This window comes from Neoarius graeffei, chromosome 21 (assembly GCF_027579695.1).
Source record: "Neoarius graeffei isolate fNeoGra1 chromosome 21, fNeoGra1.pri, whole genome shotgun sequence".
Taxonomy (NCBI): Eukaryota; Metazoa; Chordata; class Actinopteri; order Siluriformes; family Ariidae; genus Neoarius; species Neoarius graeffei.
In genome coordinates, this window is record NC_083589.1 from 35,310,678 (window position 1) to 35,328,904 (window position 18,227).

At 40.0% G+C, this 18,227-nt stretch overlaps 1 protein-coding gene across 1 annotated transcript; it reads right to left on the minus strand.

Moving 5' to 3' along the window:
- Positions 1-684: 684 nt before the first annotated feature.
- Positions 685-2,397, minus strand: LOC132870073 (islet amyloid polypeptide). The gene is made up of 3 exons (XM_060903617.1): positions 2,318-2,397; positions 1,308-1,442; positions 685-865 (listed from the first exon to the last, which is right to left on the minus strand). Exons 1-3 carry the CDS (start codon positions 2,395-2,397, stop codon positions 685-687), a joined length of 396 nt encoding a protein of 131 aa, XP_060759600.1.
- Between the last annotated feature and the right edge of the window lie 15,830 nt (positions 2,398-18,227).

The window sequence follows — 18,227 nt, forward strand, 5'->3', positions numbered from 1 at the left end:
AAAATGTAGTGCTTATATTTCACTGGAGTTTAAAATTTTCACAGCATAGAAAGAATTGTCATTATATTTAATAGTGCACTATGACTTGTGATTCTAAGTTCATAAACATACAGTAGATTTATAATATAATATAATATAATATAATATAATATAATATAATATAATATAATATAATATAATATAATATAATATAATACGCGTTTAAACATAATGCATTTAAGTATATATAATAGTTTCATATTGATACATGACGACATTTGGGAAGTCAGCATATTTAGAAGCACAGAAACTGTTGTTCTTGATTCATCTTTATGTTTATTGTCTCTGATATTTATTTTCTTTAATGAGTGTCATATTCTGATGAAATATTTACTGTGCAAAATTTACTTATAATGACATTGCACACAGAATTGTATTTTTAAGATTCTTTTATTACAAAATGAAACAAAAATCCTTTGCTTTTCATTGGCTTATTATTATATAATAGTACATTATTGTTCATGTTTTATTTTTGTTTGCAGCAGATACTGTACATTGTGATGTTGCTGTGTGTTTCATAACCAAAGGCACAGACAGCTAAAATAAACAGTAAAATACACAGATGAGTCACTCTTATCATCATCATCATCATCATTATGGTTTTGTTAGAGTGGCTCTGTTTGTATATACACACACAAGAGGAAACTAAAGAGACAGTGAGTTTGGTGATTGGAACATGTCCCTCTTGCCATAGGTGTTTGCATCGATGTTAGTGGGGATGTAGACAGTCCCAATGGTGTTACTGGAACGAATGAGGAAGTCAGCCAGCCTCTGGGTCATACACGTGGCCGTGTTGCATTTTCTCTTCTCTATGTGGTGCTGCAAGCTGTTCAGATACAAAGTGAAGAAGATACTTCAATATGATCTGGAACTCATGACCCTGTGAGAGGCTCAAACACCTCAAAACCCCACTTTTAATCGAACTTCAAAGCATACTGTTATTTATTTTTCAATATATATCATAACACTATTCCCAATATTTCATTTTATCATCCATAATATAGCTATATAACTGATTATGATCATTGCTAGTGATCAAAATATCAATGATCAGGGATGTCTGTAATAATTGCCAGTGTAGTATGTTTACACCAAGCAGACTTGTATGAAACTTATGCATGAGAAAAAAGAAAACCAAGGGATAGAATGGAAAAACACCTCTTCACCCTATGACATGGTATTATATAACAAACACTCTTAAAAGCACTTTCTCAGTTTCAGTAGTGCAGGGGCTGCATTCAGAACCTTTCACCATTTAGCTCAAGTACCTGTTGACTGTGTTGAGTCCCCTCTCGGGTCGCAACCCTGCCAATTGGAGGAAAGGGTTAATCGGCAAGCCCGGGGCCGTCCATCTTTTCCCATCCAACATTTCATCCACCTGTTCAGTGGAGGAGATGGAAAACCTACAGGCAAACAGCAAACAATGGGCTCACAAAGACATTTCACAACAACAGAGCTTCTTCAGAATTGATAGAATTATATACAATACACCAACACATACAACACAAAGCATTGTAAATGCCTCTAATAGGGCAGCAGCACCTCACCACTTTTAGTGTTTCTCGGAAACGCGAGCCGATTATTCTTTTTCCACTTCCACTTCCAGTTTTTGAAAACAGTACACCCTTCAGCTGCATTTATTTTTATGATATATATGATATGATATTTGACAGCTGCTATAATGCAGAGTGACTTACAGAAGTACTCATACATCTGTTTGGAAAACAAACATGTCTTTGTGCTCAATCAGGCAGAAATTATGAACAATCAAAGGCACTACGAGCAATAAGAATCAGTGCTGATACATAATAGATATAAAAAATACAGAAGAAAACACATAGCATTATTATATAATATGTAGTACCTAACACTTTATGCGTATTTACATGCATGATGAATGTTCATGTTGTTGGATTTTTTTTTTTACTAATATGAGTGATTTTATGTTCATGATTAGTGTTATATTCATTGTATTCATTATATCAGGCCATTATGTAGCAATTCTACACAGCAAACTCTCATAAATCAACATTTAACCATGTTTAATAAACCCTTTAAAGATTTTGTCGTTGTTGTTTTTATTGGGTCCATCGAGAATTAAAAAAAAAAAACTTAACTGATAATATTTCAACACGACTCAGTATTTTGGGTCGCGACCCTGTAGGACAGAATAAGCGGCTATAGATAATGGATGGATGGATGGATGGATGGATGGATGGATGGATACTCAGCATTTTGCACACAGGAACATTTATTCACATCAGATCCATTTTCTCACCTGTTGTTTGGTGCCATGGTCACACACTGCAGCAGCACAAATAGCAGAAGAAGCAGGGCAGGCAATTTTAGATGATACATGGCAGGATACTGAAGAGATAAAAATGACTGATTAACAATGAATCAATGCAATTCTAGTGCAACAGGATAAGTGATGTAAGTCGAATCAGGTCTATTTTGATATATTCATATACATATACAGTATAATTTGTGAACCAATATCAGGCGTCCAGAACTAATTACACAGGACAAGTCAAACGGAGAAGACAAAGAGAAGCCAAACACAAACCACACGGAAGAGTAGGATCACAATACACTACTGTATCTTGTGTGCGTAAAAACAAGCAGCCTGTAGAAAGGACATGACTCTGTAAACATTGATAAGTAGCATTATATAAATATGAAGCAATTTCAGAGCAATTTCATAACACCTGAAAGGACAGTCCAGAAAATATTTCCTAAACGAATGTTATTTTATTCCATCCCTATATTACCAAAAATTGTTAATGAAACAAAAATGTTAAGAAACTTATGTTTGTTTATTTGCACCATAAACCTGATTTTATAGATCGTTTCTCCTGTAACATACGAGGGAGCAGGATTAAAAAGCTCACTGCATGCCCTCTAATAAATAATTACCACAGCCTGGTGGAGCAAGAAGAATTATTCCAAATAAATAAATAAATAAATAAATAAATAAACCTACTTACCTTCCCTAGTTTAGATGCAGGTGAGAGTAGCAGCAGGACTTACTGGTGCTGTCATTGGTTTTCTCCAAGCCTGTTATAGGTTTCTCCCTCAACCACTTGTGACATCACATTTCTCCAAATATAGCCCTCAATTTCCATGTGAGCAGTGGGTTGGGGAGGAGAATTCAAACCACCAGCACAGGTCAAAAAACATCCTCAAGCCCTCGTCCTCCTCTTCGTCATCCTCATCGTTGATGGTGGTGACTTCACTGCAGTGGGTTGTTCAGTTTGCTGTGATAAAAGTGTTTTTAATCTGGGATTATGAATCAGGGACTAAAAGATTTCCCTCTTAGCTGTTAACTGGCCCTACATACATTCTCTAGGCCAGGGGTTCTCAACCTTTTCTGCTTTGAAGCCCACCTGTTCATACTTGTAACCAGTCAGGGCCCATTAAAAAAGTCCCCTAATTATTTTGGCTCATCTATTCTATGAGAATCTAATAATCTATTGTTAAGTGTGTTAATGGAATGCAGCATCGCTCTCTGTTACAGATGGTAGTCCAGAAATTAAATAAGTGCAATGAAAACAAACTGTTTTTAATTGTAGGTATTGTATTTAAAACTGTATGGATGTGCCAGAAGCCAACATAAAACCATGCATGCAGGGCATTCTCAGTCAAAAGGGATTAATGATCCAAAAGTGGAGTCTGGTCCATTAACACAAGGAATTATTGCTGTATTTGTGTTCAGCAAACAAGCAAGTTATGAAAACCAAGAAGTACACTCAAAAGAAGTGGTTATAGAAACCACTCAATGGGATTAGATTAGATTAGATCCTTACATGCTAACAAAGAAGGATTTTTCCTATGAGCTGGGAAATTATCCATCCGTTGAGTTCCCCGACATCTCAAACTACCTGCTGCAGACATCGTTCTACATGGACACACAGATGAAAACCTGGAAGAGCATGGAGGAGTACAACTTTTTATATGTGGCTGCTGGGATGGAGCTCGGGTATTGTGTCGGGGGCGGGAGATGTTTGGGCCCCCCCTCACTGATATGTTGCAGTAGCCCAAACAGTCTATTGTACTAGCTAATTCTAAACGTTGGCTTACACTAGCGTAATTTCAGCAACCTTTCCATTCACACACGTAACATGCAGTACAAACCAAAATATTTAATATATGTTTATTTCAGAAAAAAAAAAACTTTGATCATAGCTGCCTATTCCGGTCAAACAAGCAAACAACAACTTTGCAAACTCATTTAACATGTTAAAGGGACAACAACTATCCCATCCTTTTTAAAGAAAAGAAACTTAGGCTAAATGAAAACAATATCCCATAGCCCACGCCTATCAGGAAAATGAGTGACTGTGAACTCAAGAATGTTAAAAGTTGTCCCACTTTTAAGAATTTCAACAAAGAAAAAACAGACACGTAGCCTAACAGGCCTAAAAGGACATGCACACTGCAAAAACATTTAATCTATTTTGAGCTTTAGCATCCTCTCCTTCATGTTTGCAAATCTGTCGACTACTTTATCCTTATTGACCTCAATGTCTCTCTCGATACAGAGCAGCGCCAGGTCTGACAGCCGCGACTCACCCATGGTGGAGTGCAAGAAACTCTTAATAAGTTTCAGTCGCCTAAAACTTCTCTCTGCCTTCGCACTGCTTATTGGAATTGTCAAATAAATGCGATAAAGAATGGCAAGATTTGGAAAAGCCCGATCCATGTCATTTGCGATGAGAAATGGGAGAATTCTGGGTGTGTTTAAACGCACGCACAGCTCGCTGTACATTGCACAAAATGTATCAAACTCATTAACCACTTCGTCTGCACTGGATAGATCCTGTGAATAAAAGTCCACAAGCGCTCTAACTTTTTCAGGCGCATCAGGTAAAGTAAAATGTTTCAGATTTAAACTTCCTTATCATATTTGCTCATTTATTCATAACTGCGGACATCCGAACGTTGCTTGCGGTTAACCACTTGCTTTGAACCAAAGATTCTCGAGCACCCTGTAGGGTTATGTTCTGGAGGGAAATGACACATTTTATAAACAAAATGTTAAACAGACAAAAACTATGCCTAACCCAGCCTACATAATATATTTTTATGGAACAATTTTGTTGTAAATAATTCCGAATGGACATGTGGTCAATAAACCGTATTAAAAAAAAAAATCCCGACCAGTGGGGGCCCCCCCTAGTGGTGAGGCCCCGGATTGTTCGCGCCGCAGCCCCCCCCCAAATCTCCGCTACTGTGTGGCTGGGTTAAAGATCTGGGGATCAGGATACTACAAGATAGATGGTGGTAGACAGATCTAAGTGCAGGAAGAGTGTTTATTAGCAGGCATGATATTTATAAAAACGAAGTACAAACTAAAGCAGAATCATAAAGCAGAGTATTTAAACAGAGTCATAAACATGGCGAGAAACAAATGTGACAGTGATAATGAAAATGCTTCGCAAAGTGTCCATATCTGCACGTGTTGATTGAGCTGAAATCAGTATCAGGTGTTTCCCATAACGACTGGGTCCCAAGAGTGCGCGCAGCCGCTCAAGCTGTGCCAGACTCAAGCGTGCAAAGGTGTGACAGTCGAATGTTCACCTGCTGTGTGACCACAACTTTTAGCTCACAGGTACATTGCCATGCCTCGCCACCAAAATGCCTCAATTTCATCAATAACCCTTCGAAAGCATCGCAAGCTTTTTATGGCCATAGCTTAATGAGGCGGATGTGACATCAGATGCAACCCAGCAGTAGTACCCTACTACAAGTAAAAACTAGCTTCAACTTGAAAAAATTAAATTAAATTGTGGCCCAGCCCAGTGGTTGAGAAACACTATTCTAGGTGATATAATGGCAGTCAAATTAGTTTTATTGCTTTGTACCACTCCTTATTTTTGCTTTGCTTTAAACATGGGGATACTCTGATATTCCTGATGCTCTGGAATACTAGCAGGAGTTCAATTAAACTAATTCATACTAAAAAATGAGCACTTGATAAGAGTGATCCAGCATGAAGCAGATTGCTCCAACTTCTGAATTGTATAATTCTAATCTCAAGTTTTTAGTTCAGAGCTTGTAGGGAAAGGGGTTATAAGCTACATGCTGGAGAAAACCCATGACTCTGTCACCCATTTGAATTTGATTCAGGTCTAGATTAGAACTTCAGCTTCAGGTTTTAACCACAGACCTCAGGCAGACACATGACAGTCACTGTCACCTCAACCTGAGCCATGATGTTCCACTCAAATTTGATTCACAATTCAATGAAAGAGGTATTGAGTCATCTACAGTGAAATGCATAAACAGACAGATAGGCAGACACAGTGAAATTCTTAAAAGTTATACTTTTTTAAATTGAACTTTGTTTTTAATGTGAGTACGATCTTCATAATGACCTGTAATTTTATTTGTATGGTGTTTTTACCAGCAAAAATGGTTATAAAACATTAGAAAAATCCAGTTTTTGACCTTGGAGGAACAAGCTGAATCAAAAGGGGAACACCTCTTTTGGGTGACACTAAATAGTATAACAGTACTTATTCTATCCATATTCACTGGATATGAGCAATCACTTGCTCTGATTGGCGACTCCACTACCAGGCTATCAGCTCAGGTACTGTGAGTAGAGAAAAACAAAATGGCAGAGTGTGTTGTTGAACCAACTCAAAAACAAAACCGCAAAAAAAAGCAACAAAATATGGAATAAAAGTATTTGATGATAAGAACATATCTTTTTATTTTTCAAGAATTATTATTATCACATTTTTCACAAATTGTGATGGTCATTTAGCCGGTTTGTTTGTATTCTAAGCGGAAATTATTTTGTCAGATGTTTTGCATAAAGTTTTCATTTATCGAATTTGCAAAAAAATAAAAATTAAAAATAAAAATGCCATGTTTCTCAAAATCCAGTGAATGTGGATAGAATAAAACAATTATTCCAACTCAATCTCGTTGTACATGGCGCATAGCCGACTCGGTGCCATGCGCCTCGTCGGCTATCAGCTCGTGTACAACTCATGGAATAACTGTTACTTATACACTTGGCTAAACACTTTCACAGTTTACCTTAACTATGGGTAGCTGGTATACATGGGTTAGTAGGGCTAACTTCAAAAGACTTCAGTAGCCCAGACTATAGATTCATGCAGCCTATCAGTCATTTCTACTATCAGTTAAACTAAATGTAGATAGATTAAAGGTCATAGGCAATGGTCGGAGGTGAAATATAGAATATCAACTTTATTGTCTAGAAGAACGACCCAAAAAGCGAATTCAATCTTCCTGGTGTCTAATTTGCACCTTAAAATTGAATAAAATGCTTAAAATATACTGTTTTGCCCAATTTCCGAAGGTTTGTTTGCATCTCACTTATGCGCACTTTCACCGCCAGGGGACAGTCATTGTGACGTCATTTAAGCCAAACAGACTGGGAGCAGCTCTGCGTTTACTTGCGAACCGAGCACAAGTTTAGGAGGTTCATTTATTTAACCACTTTCTAAATATACTTTTTTTTTTTTTGCTGGAGAGAAACATACAGGGGCGGCATGGTGGTGTAGTGGTTAGCGCTGTTGCCTCACAGCAAGAAGGTCCGGGTTCGAGTCCCGTGGCCGGTGAGGGCCTTTCTGTGCGGAGTTTGCATGTTCTCCCCATGTCCTCGTGGGTTTCCTCCGGGTGCTCCAGTTTCCCCCACAGTCCAAAGACATGCAGGTTAGGTTAACTGGTGACTCTAAATTGACCGTAGGTGTGAGTGTGAATGGTTGTCTGTGTCTATGTGTCAGCCCTGTGATGACCTGGCGACTTGTCCAGGGTGTACCCCGCCTTTCGCCCATAGTCAGCTGGGATAGGCTCCAGCTTGCCTGCGACCCTGTAGAACAGGATAAAGCGGCTAGAGATAATGAGATGAGAAACATACAGGGTTAATTTTCAACAATTCAATAATAACATATACCAGGACATTTATTGGGGTTACCCACTGATGCAAACAGGGGCACACACACATAATCCCTATAATAGAATGTGGATTGGTTTATATTTTATTGCTAATGTTAATACAAGCATTATACTATTTATAGCCTACTCTAAACATACACACAAACATTAATCATGTTAGTCAATAGCATGCTAGCAGGCAGCCATTGCAAATCAACTTCACCTTAGTGGCCACTTTATTAGGAACACTTGTGTAAAAACGCACAGACATGTCAGCCATTGTCATGTTAGCAGGCTAGCAGTTAGTATGTTAGCTGTGACTAATCAACTTCAGCTTAATGGCCACATTATTAGGAACGAGTGTGTCTGTATAAACACGCACGTACATTTAGCATGCAAATGGCATGTGAACCATTAGCATGTTAGCATGCCCGCAGGTATCATTTTAGCGGTGACAAATTAACTTCAGCTTAGTGGCCACTTCATTAGGAACACTTGCGTTCGGACATAAATATCTGTGTATGTATCATGTGAGGGCCAATTTATGCTGACAATCCAGTCCTCGCAGATGGCGTCGCAGATGGCGTCTGCGAAGCCCCCCCCCCTTCGCAGACGCTCTGCGCTCACCTCCCAAAAATTGTGACCACCGCAGACAGCCTCGCAGACAGCGTCGCAGACAAGAGGGCTCTGATTGGTCCACTCTACATCCGCTGTACACGCACTTCCGCTTCCCTACTTCCCCGGTTTGGTTTGTTTTCACGAGCGCCATTTTTAAAAACACGAGCAAAGATGGAGCAGCACGAAGAGCGGTTGATCGAGGAAGTACGTACATCTATACGACTCCAGTTCTAGTCATTATATCTCGATCAAAGTGCGGACTCATCCAGTCGCCATTGTTATTGGTGTTGAATGACCTGTTGCTCAGTAACCGGAGGATAAACACTCCACTAACCACACCCACCAACTACTCCTAGCGATTTCGCGACTTCGCGCCCCCTTGCGTTGTGGCGGTGAATAACATCGCGCACGCCTATACACGCCTATACTCCCCGCTCAACGATAAATTACAACTGTCTGCGAAAAGCTATCTGCGAAAGCCTTGTCGCAAGAGCATGCAGAGGCCCTTAGTCAATAGCATGCTGGCAGGTAGCCATGACAAACTATCCTTTTTGTCTCATCTCATCTCATCTCATCTCATCTCATCTCATCTCATCTCATCTCATCTCATTATCTCTAGCCGCTTTATCCTGTTCTACAGGGTCGCAGGCAAGCTGGAGCCTATCCCAGCTGACTACGGGCGAAAGGCGGGGTACACCCTGGACAAGTCGCCAGGTCATCACAGGGCTGACACATAGAGACAGACAACCATTCACACTCACATTCACACCTACGGTCAATTTAGAGCCACCAATTAACCTAACCTGCATGTCTTTGGACTGTGGGGGAAACCGGAGCACCCGGAGGAAACCCATGCGGACACGGGGAGAACATGCAAACTCCGCACAGAAAGGCCCTCGCCAGCCACAGGGCTCGAACCCAGACCCTCTTGCTGTGAGGCAACAGCACTAACCACTACACCACCGTGCCGCCCCATAATAAAGAATGTGCATGATAAAAGAATAAAGGATGTGCACTCTCCTCCCTGGATTGATAGCAAAGTTCGACATCTGATAAGAAAGAAATATCAAGCACTGAGGAAATATCGCTCAAACAAAATTGAATCTCGTAAGCTGAAACTACGCACTCTAAACCAGAACATCAAGTACTTGATCAGACAGAAGCACCAAGAGTACTTGGAGAAAATTGAGATCTCACTCAGTACCAACCCCAAGGTGTTCTGGAGCTATCATAAAGCCATTCTTCATCATCGAACAAATCAGAACGCTATAATATCCTACCAGCAGGAATCTTCCAAGACTCCATATGGAAAAGCTCAACTCTTCAATTCTTACTTCTCCTACGTATTTTTTCCTAAGAATTCCAACACAGATGTAGGAACGCCATCATTACCTATAAAGGTTAACGAGGAACTACGCGATCTCTCACTCACAGAGAATGAAGTACTGAACTGTTTGAGTGCTTTGGATGTTATGAAGGCTTGCGGCCCTGACGGTATTCCTCCTCTCCTTCTAAAAGAATGCAGTCAAGAAATTGCACCTAGCATCTGTGCTCTTTTTAACCATTCATTGAGCACTGGTCTTCTGCCTCCTGAGTGGAAATCTGCTGATGTCACACCCATCCACAAGAGAGACTCCAAGGAACTAGCTGAAAACTACAGACCTATTTCGCTTCTGCCCATCATAAACAAGGTATTTGAACGCTGTGTCTACAACAGAATCTACGACCACATGTTGAACCTGATCACCACTGCACAGCATGGATTCCTCAGACATCGCTCTTGTGTTACTCAGCTACTCTCCGTACTCCACACTATTGGAGAATCCCTTGACAAGAACACTCAAGTAGATATTATCTACCTAGATTTTGCCAAAGCATTCAACAAAGTCGACCATAAGATCCTCTTAAGTAAGCTAAGATTGTACGGTGGGATGCTCCTGAACTGGTTTGAGGACTACTTAAATGGTCATTCTCAAAGAGTTGTTGTCGACGGTGTTGCATCTTCCTGGGCTCCAGTCACCTCCAGAGTACCTCAAGGCAGCATCTTGGGTCCTCTTCTTTTTGTCATGTTCATTAACGATCTTCCTGATGTCATTCCCTAGAAAACCACGGCTGCTATGTACACTGACGACACCAAGATATTCCATAAAGTTACTTCTCATGGCGACTGCGAAGACCTTCAGAATGCACTGTCAAGGCTTAACGCTTGGAGCTTTAGCAACAGCATCAAATTCAATGGCTCCAAGTGTAAGCTGCTGACAGTGACACGCAAGAAAAGTCCAAACCTGTATGATTACCACCTTGGCACAGACGTAATCCAATGCATACAAAAGGAAAAAGATCTCAAAGTTACCATCACAAGCAACCTTAACTGGGATGAGCATATTAGAACCATCACAGCCAAAGCTAACAAACTTCTTGGTATGCTCAAGAGGACATGCCCTCAACTGACCGATGCAAGATGCAGAAGAACACTATACCTAGCACATGTAAAATCTCAGCTAGTGACTGCTTCTGAGGTTTGGTCACCCAGCCTGTTTAAACTCAAAGAACAGATCGAAAGAGTCCAGCGACGTGCCACCAGATGGATCCTCAGGACCAAGATTGGGGAAACCACTTACAAAGAAAGGTTAAAGAACTTGAACTTACTCCCTCTCTGCTACAATAGAGAGATTAAGGACTTGATGTTCTTTTATAAATCTTTATATGGACAAACAAACCTTAATGTTCATGATTTTGTCAAATTCACCAAACATAGACGTACTTGTCTTACTCAGAACCCCGGTATCGTTCTTGAAACATCTCTTTGTAAAACCACTACATTTCAAGCATCTTACTTTAATAGGATAGTTTGCCTCTGGAATGCCATCTGTAAAGAGGTGCCAACTAGTATTTTTTCTAGTCGTTCTCAATTTAAATTGTTTCTAAAGCATAAATACTTCTCTTTGCTTGAGGACACATTTGATGTTGATCTGACGTACTTGGTCACTAGTTTGCAAGTGTCCTTGTCATCATACTTGATAATAACCGAATCTCAGTGACTTTATTTGATTTTATTTGTCTGAACTCTAGTGATTATTTTTGATTGTTATTCATAGATCTTAATTCACTAGTTATCAATTTTTTACCATAACTGTATTTTATTTAATTTTTCAAGTCAATTGTTCTATTTATTTTAAGTTAGTCAAAAGGAAATGCCTAGCATGGGACTTAGAGTCCCGTTCGCACTTTCCTCTTTGGGTAGGCCTACGTATTCTGTAATTTTCCTTTCATTGATTCCCAATAAAGTTGTAAAAAAAATAAATAAATAAATAAATAAACTCTCCAACAGATGGGGATTCTTCAAAAATGAACCTCCTTGAAGTGATCGGAGCACAGAGCGGCATATTTACCTGGCTGCCAACCCTCTCGCTTCACATGCACAATCCACTTTCTCTACCTCTTTTGGAAAACAGTAAAAACTTCTTCCTGAACCGGTCCCGTGGTTACAGTTCACTGCACAACAATAAGGCATGTTTTTTCTTTGGAAATTCCTGAACACACGTCTGCACTCAAGCCGAACGGCAGTGTAAGTAAACGGAAGTGGACTCAACTCAAGCGGTTTGTTTGTCTTAAATGACATCACGCACCAAGTGGTCGCGAAAATAGCTGAACAGAAATTCGCCACGATCCACACTAACTTATTTTAATTATTACTTATTAACAATACTTCTTGGGACCAGAAGAAAATTACAGAGGGTTTTTTAACATATAAAGTTTCAAATGTGCATAAAATTAAAACCGTTGCCTATGAGCTTTAAGCACACTTTGTCCAATCCAAAGGATAGACAGCAGAACTATTCACTTATTGTTTCTTGGTTTGTACAAAAGACATACCGTATTTTCTTTTTACCACTTTTGAAATTCTGTGAAAACACAGCAATGAAATGCTTGAGAAAGAAAATTAATGCATGCAATCACAAATGCAGTCTCATTCTACTATTTAGAGTATGTGGAATAGTTTAGCGCATATCCTTCTTATTATGGCATCAAAGGAACCTTTAGATACAGTATAATGCATTGCTCAACCCAAATACTGTACAACCCTGATTAGAAAAAAGTTAGGACACTGTATTAAACATAAATAAAAACAGAATGAAACACTCTCAGAAAATAAAGTATATTATTGTGCCTTTAGGGGTACAGTGGCTTGTCAGTGGGGCAGTATCCATTCATCCATTATCCATAACCGCTTATCCTCTCCTACAGGGTCGCAGGCAAGCTGGAGCCTATCCCAGCTGATTATGGGTGAGAGGTGGGGTACACCCTGGGAAGTTGCCAGGTCATCGCAGGGCTGACACAGAGACAAACAACCATTCACACTCACATTCACACCTACGGTCAATTTAGATTCACCAATTAGCCTAACCTGTATGTCTTTGGACTGTGGAGGAAACCGGAGCATCCGGAGGAAACCCACGCAGACATGGGGAGAACATACAAACTCCATACAGAAAGGCCCCCATCAGCCACTGGGCTCAAGCCTAGAACCTTCTTGCTGTGAGGTGACAGTGTTAACCACTACACCACCGTGCTGCCTAAATATATTGTCTTTGTTTTGTATTCAATTGAGTATAAATCAAAAAGAATTTGCAAATCATAACTTTTGTTTTTATTTACGTTTTACAAAGCATCCCAACTTTTTCACAATTGGAGTTGTAGTTTCATTGTCCAGATATTAAAAGATGTTTGATTTTAGCCTTCCCATTTAATATTACAACCAACCATCACAAACCATACCATTCACCGAAGTATTAGTTACAGAACATTGTAGAACAGCTTCTGTTCAAGGGACACTGACCCAGCACTGCTGATGAGTTTCCTTCACTCAGAACCAAACCATGGAATGTCTAGGAAGAAGGGGGGGAAGCACACTTGGGAGAAAGAAGGTCTAAAAGTTCTCTGACATGCTGATAGGTTGGTCCACAGTGTACAACTCATGTTTATTTGAGTGCATTCAATTAATCTCGAACCCAGCGTACTGCTTTTTTGTATAAAGTAATATATTAATTTGGAGCAGACAGGCTCACCATGTTCCTGCAGGAGCCATGTATGCAGCTTCAGCCAGCATAGCAGCCTGAAATATACGTCACTCCATTTTGACCACATGTTTGTTTTAAAGTAAGTGTTACAGGAGGACAACAAACCAGCCCATGTGTGCACATATCAGAAAAAGTAATTTTACATAATCTATAAAATAGATGTTTTTGCATAAGTATAAAATTTAAGGATACATTTTATGAAATGTAAAATTTACTGGACTGAAACATTTATTTCTAATCAGTGAACAGGAGTGTGAATGACTTCTTATCTTCCTAGTGCTTAAGAAAAGAATGTGGACACATAAAATTAATAAAATTAAAGGTCTAAAAGGTTCATTATTTAAACATCCACAAAATGTATTCTCTAAATCTAATCCAATTTACAACCCCAATTCCAACAAAAGTTGGGACACTGTGTAAAACATAAATAAAAACAGAATGTGATAATTTGCAAATTATGGAAACCCTATATTTCATTGAAAATAGTACAAAGACAACATATCAAATTTTGAAACCGAGAAATTTTATTGTTTTTTGAAACATATATGCTCATTTTGAATTTGACATCAGCAAAACGTTTCAGAAAAGTTGGGTCAGGGGCATGTTTACCACTGTGTTGCATCACATCTACTTTTAACAACACTGTAAACATTTGGGAACTGAGGAGACCAATTGTTGTAGTTTTGAAAAAGAAATGTTGCCCCATTCTTGCCTGATATACAATTCCAGTTGCTCAACAGTTCATGGTCTCCTTTGTCATATTTTGCTCTTCATAATGCACCAAATGTTTTAAATGGGAGACAGGTCTGGACTGCAGGCAGGCCAGTTTAGCACCCGGACTCTTTTACTATGGGGCCATGCAGTTTTAATATGTGCAGAAAGCAGTTTGGCATTGTCTTGCTGAAAAAAGGATGTATTGCTGACATCAAATTCAAAATGAGTATGATATTTAAAAAAAAAACTACAGTTTCTCAGTTTCAACATTTGATATAGGCGGTGTGGTGGTGTAGTGGTTAGTGCTGTCGCCTCACAGCAAGAAGGTCCAGGTTCGAGCCCTGTGGCTGGCGAGGGCCTTTCTGTGTGGAGTTTGCATGTTCTCCCCGTGTTCACGTGGGTTTCCTCCGGGTGCTCCGGTTTCCCCCACAGTCCAAAGACATGCAGGTTAGGTTAACTGGTGACTCTAAATTGACCGTGAATGTGAATGGTTGTCTATGTGTCAGCCCTGTGATGACCTGGCGACTTGTGCAGGGTGTACCCTGCCTTTCGCCCATAGTCAGCTGGGATAGGCTCCAGCTTGCCTGCGACCCTGTAGAACAGCATAAAGCGGCTAGAGATGATGAGATGGGAACATTTGATATGTTATCTTTGTACTATTTTCAATGAAATATAGGGTTTCCATGATTTGCAAAGCTTCACATCCTGTTTTTATTCATGTTTTATACAGTGTCCCAACTTTTTGGGAATTGGGGTTGTAAATAAGCAAACACTTTTGTATTTAGCCTTTAACTGGATATTTACTGCAGCGATTAATGTTTCAGGTGGCAAAATTTGTTTTAATTCAAAATTTAGCAGTGAGTGGCTTCTCATTTCTTAAACAAGCGTTTGTTGTGGAAAAGATGTTACTGTGTTTCAGAAGGGTCAAATTATTGGCCTGCACCAAGCAAAGAAAACAACTAATGAGATTGCTGAAATGACTGGAATTGGGTGAAGAACTGTCCAATGCATTATTAAAACCTGGAAGGATAGTGGTGAACCTTCTGAAGAAATGTAGTGGGGGGAAAAAAACCTTCACTGACCATGATCGGAGATTAAATGCTTGGTGAATTCAAATAGTAAAAACGGACAGTAGAACTCACAGCTATGTTTAATAGTGAAAGTAAGTGCATTTCCACATACAGAACATGATGATAACTCACAGGATTGGGACCAAAGGGCTAATTGGAAGAAAAGGCTTCAATTTGCTCAGGGGCATAAAGATTGGACTCTGGAGCAATAGAAAAAGGTCAGGTGGTCTGATGAGTCCAGAGTGATATGCAGAGAATACACAATGCAGAGAATTCTCTGTAGAGACTGCAGCTCTTATTCATATCTGTATTTGTATGCTTTACCTGTTCAATCCAATAATCTATTTGGTTACATCCCTAATAAGTGACACATATGAGAGTGTGAGGGGGTGATATTGGAATGCTCATGACCTCTGCCCTCAGGTTACTGACATGACATTTTAAATGCAATATCACTTCTTCTCCAGCTAAAGGAGCTCAGCAAGCCTATGTACATTGACATGTGAGCTGTCTGATAATGAGATGGGTATTTACAGTATGTTACAGTGAATCAATACTCTCCATAATTCCAACTAATTATGCCCACCAAGTTCATGTTTCCCATTCTCTCTCTCACACACACACACACACACACACACACACACACACACACACACACACACACACACACACACACAGGCTTATACAGCTCAGGCACCCACGCACTGAATTGCTCATCACACAAGCAGCTATTGACACCAGATCATTTTATTAAATTAGGAAAGTAATTTCACTTGGGGCAGCAGAAGAGATGTTGGAATATAATTTAGCTGTGAATTAAGTGTGCTTCAGTGTGGTGATGAGATTAAAAAAAAATGACAGTCAATCTCTGGATGGGAGTTAAAATTCCAGACATCTTTCCTGAACTGAGCAATAACATTTGCCGTACATTTGAAAGCAATCTACTACAACGTTTTCTGAAGAGCATAAAGTTGGGAAAACTTTAGAATGGCATAGTCACTGAATTAGGCTACAGTACAACAGGTACCTCAATGTGCAACTACAGTTTGCATTCTGAATCGTATTTCTTTCCATGGGACTGAAAAAACTGTACATTATTCTACCCATTATGACCATCTCTAAGCTTCTCTGGTGCTCATGCTGAGGCTGGTTGCTGCTTTGATGTAGGAATCTCTTCCATCATTACACTGTTGATTTGGGCTTGTAGTCCAGTTTAATTCTGATGGGTCTGCTTCAGGGCTCGCACTGCTTCCATATGGATCTGTTTTCTCAACCGCACAATGACAGCAAGGTCAAAAAGCACAGAGCAGCCAAATAGACCTGTCGTCAGGCCCAGGAAGACAATTCTGTAAACAAATGGCGAAAAGATCATTATTGTGGGGGAAGAACAAAATGGATAAATATTTGTTTTATTCATTATTCCTCTTCAGTAACAGCTGGTCAGTATTGCTGGGTTTCACGTGACGTCACATCCGCCTCATTAGTTATTCAAAACTTTAGCTGGTGGTCTACCAAAACTCAGTTGACAAAGCGTTTGTACGGAGAAGGTGCATTGCTTGCATGAAAAATGCCTTACGCTTGCGTGTTTTAGGTTGTTCAAATCGATCAAACCGTGAAACTGAAAAGTTTCTTCAGGGTTCCCCATGAGTTAATAAAAAAGGGTGAATGAACACAGGATTTCACAAAAAGACGTCGAGAAAGGTGGCTTTTGAAACTCTCACTGAAATCGAAGGGAGCCGAGTCCCGAGTCAAAGCATGCTGACATCATAGGGCTGACACATAGAGACAAACAACCATTCACACTCATGGTCAATTTAGAACCACCAGTTAACCTAACCTGCATGTCTTTGGACTGTGGGGGAAACCGGAGCACCTGGAGGAAACCCGCGCAGACACGGGGAGAACGTGCAAACTCCACACAGAAAGGCCCACGTCGACCACTGGGCTCGAACCCTGAACCTTCTTGCTGTGAGGCGACAGTGCTATCCACTACACCACCATGCCGCCTGATTGCAAACCCAAATGTCTTAAATGTATGGCAAAAACAAAAGAGAGTGGGTTTCCCCAAAAGCCTCTTAATGCTAAAAGCATCTTAACTAGGGAAGAGAGTGTTCATTGTGCTGCTTGCTCTACCATTTAACGATTATCTTTGTGCTGCGATGCTTTTGGGAAACTCAGGCAGAATTGGCCTTGCCTATCCAATACTTTGAGAGCGTCCATTCTGCTCAGTCAGGAAACTGTCTCAGAGACACAGAAGTGCTGCTGCCCTCTACTGGTGAAATATTTAACACTCAACAGCAGTTGTGGAAGACAGGCAGAATGGAAGAAGCCCAGACTCCATGACTGGCATTTAAAAAAAGAAAGAAAGAAAAAAGAGTTTGCAGGTGATCAACAGGATGATGACCTAACCTTTTGTAGAAAAGTTCTCTGGTCAGATGAAACAAAACATTTAATTGTTAAGCCATAATGAATAGCAGTATGTATGAAGTTAATGGTGAACATTTTAATCTGAAGAACACCATCCCAGCTCTGAAGCAAGAGAGGTGGCAGCATCATGCTGTGGGGGTGTTTTGTGGCCATGCAACATGAATGAGTATGGCCAGATCAGAGTTCATCTGGCTTTTTGCCTAGATGCATGTACTGAATGCTCTCATCATGCGCCAGCACCGGCACCATAGCAAAACAACAATGGAGGACAGTTACAGCTGTGACAACAATCGGTGGAAGGATGGGGAAGTTGGTGGTTTACAAGATACAATTCAAGCCAAACTGGAATGCACTTAAGAAAAAC

What these genes read in the sequence shown, in the direction of transcription:
- LOC132870073 (XM_060903617.1), bottom strand. Translation starts at nt 2,397, where the DNA reads ATGTATCATCTAAAATTGCCTGCCCTGCTTCTTCTGCTATTTGTGCTG. An exon ending in ACCATGGCACCAAACAACAG is followed by an intron (nt 1,443 to 2,317) that starts GTGAGAAAATGG and finishes GTTTGCCTGTAG; the next exon opens with GTTTTCCATCTCCTCCACTG. An exon ending in GGACTCAACACAGTCAACAG is followed by an intron (nt 866 to 1,307) that starts GTACTTGAGCTA and finishes GTATCTGAACAG; the next exon opens with CTTGCAGCACCACATAGAGA.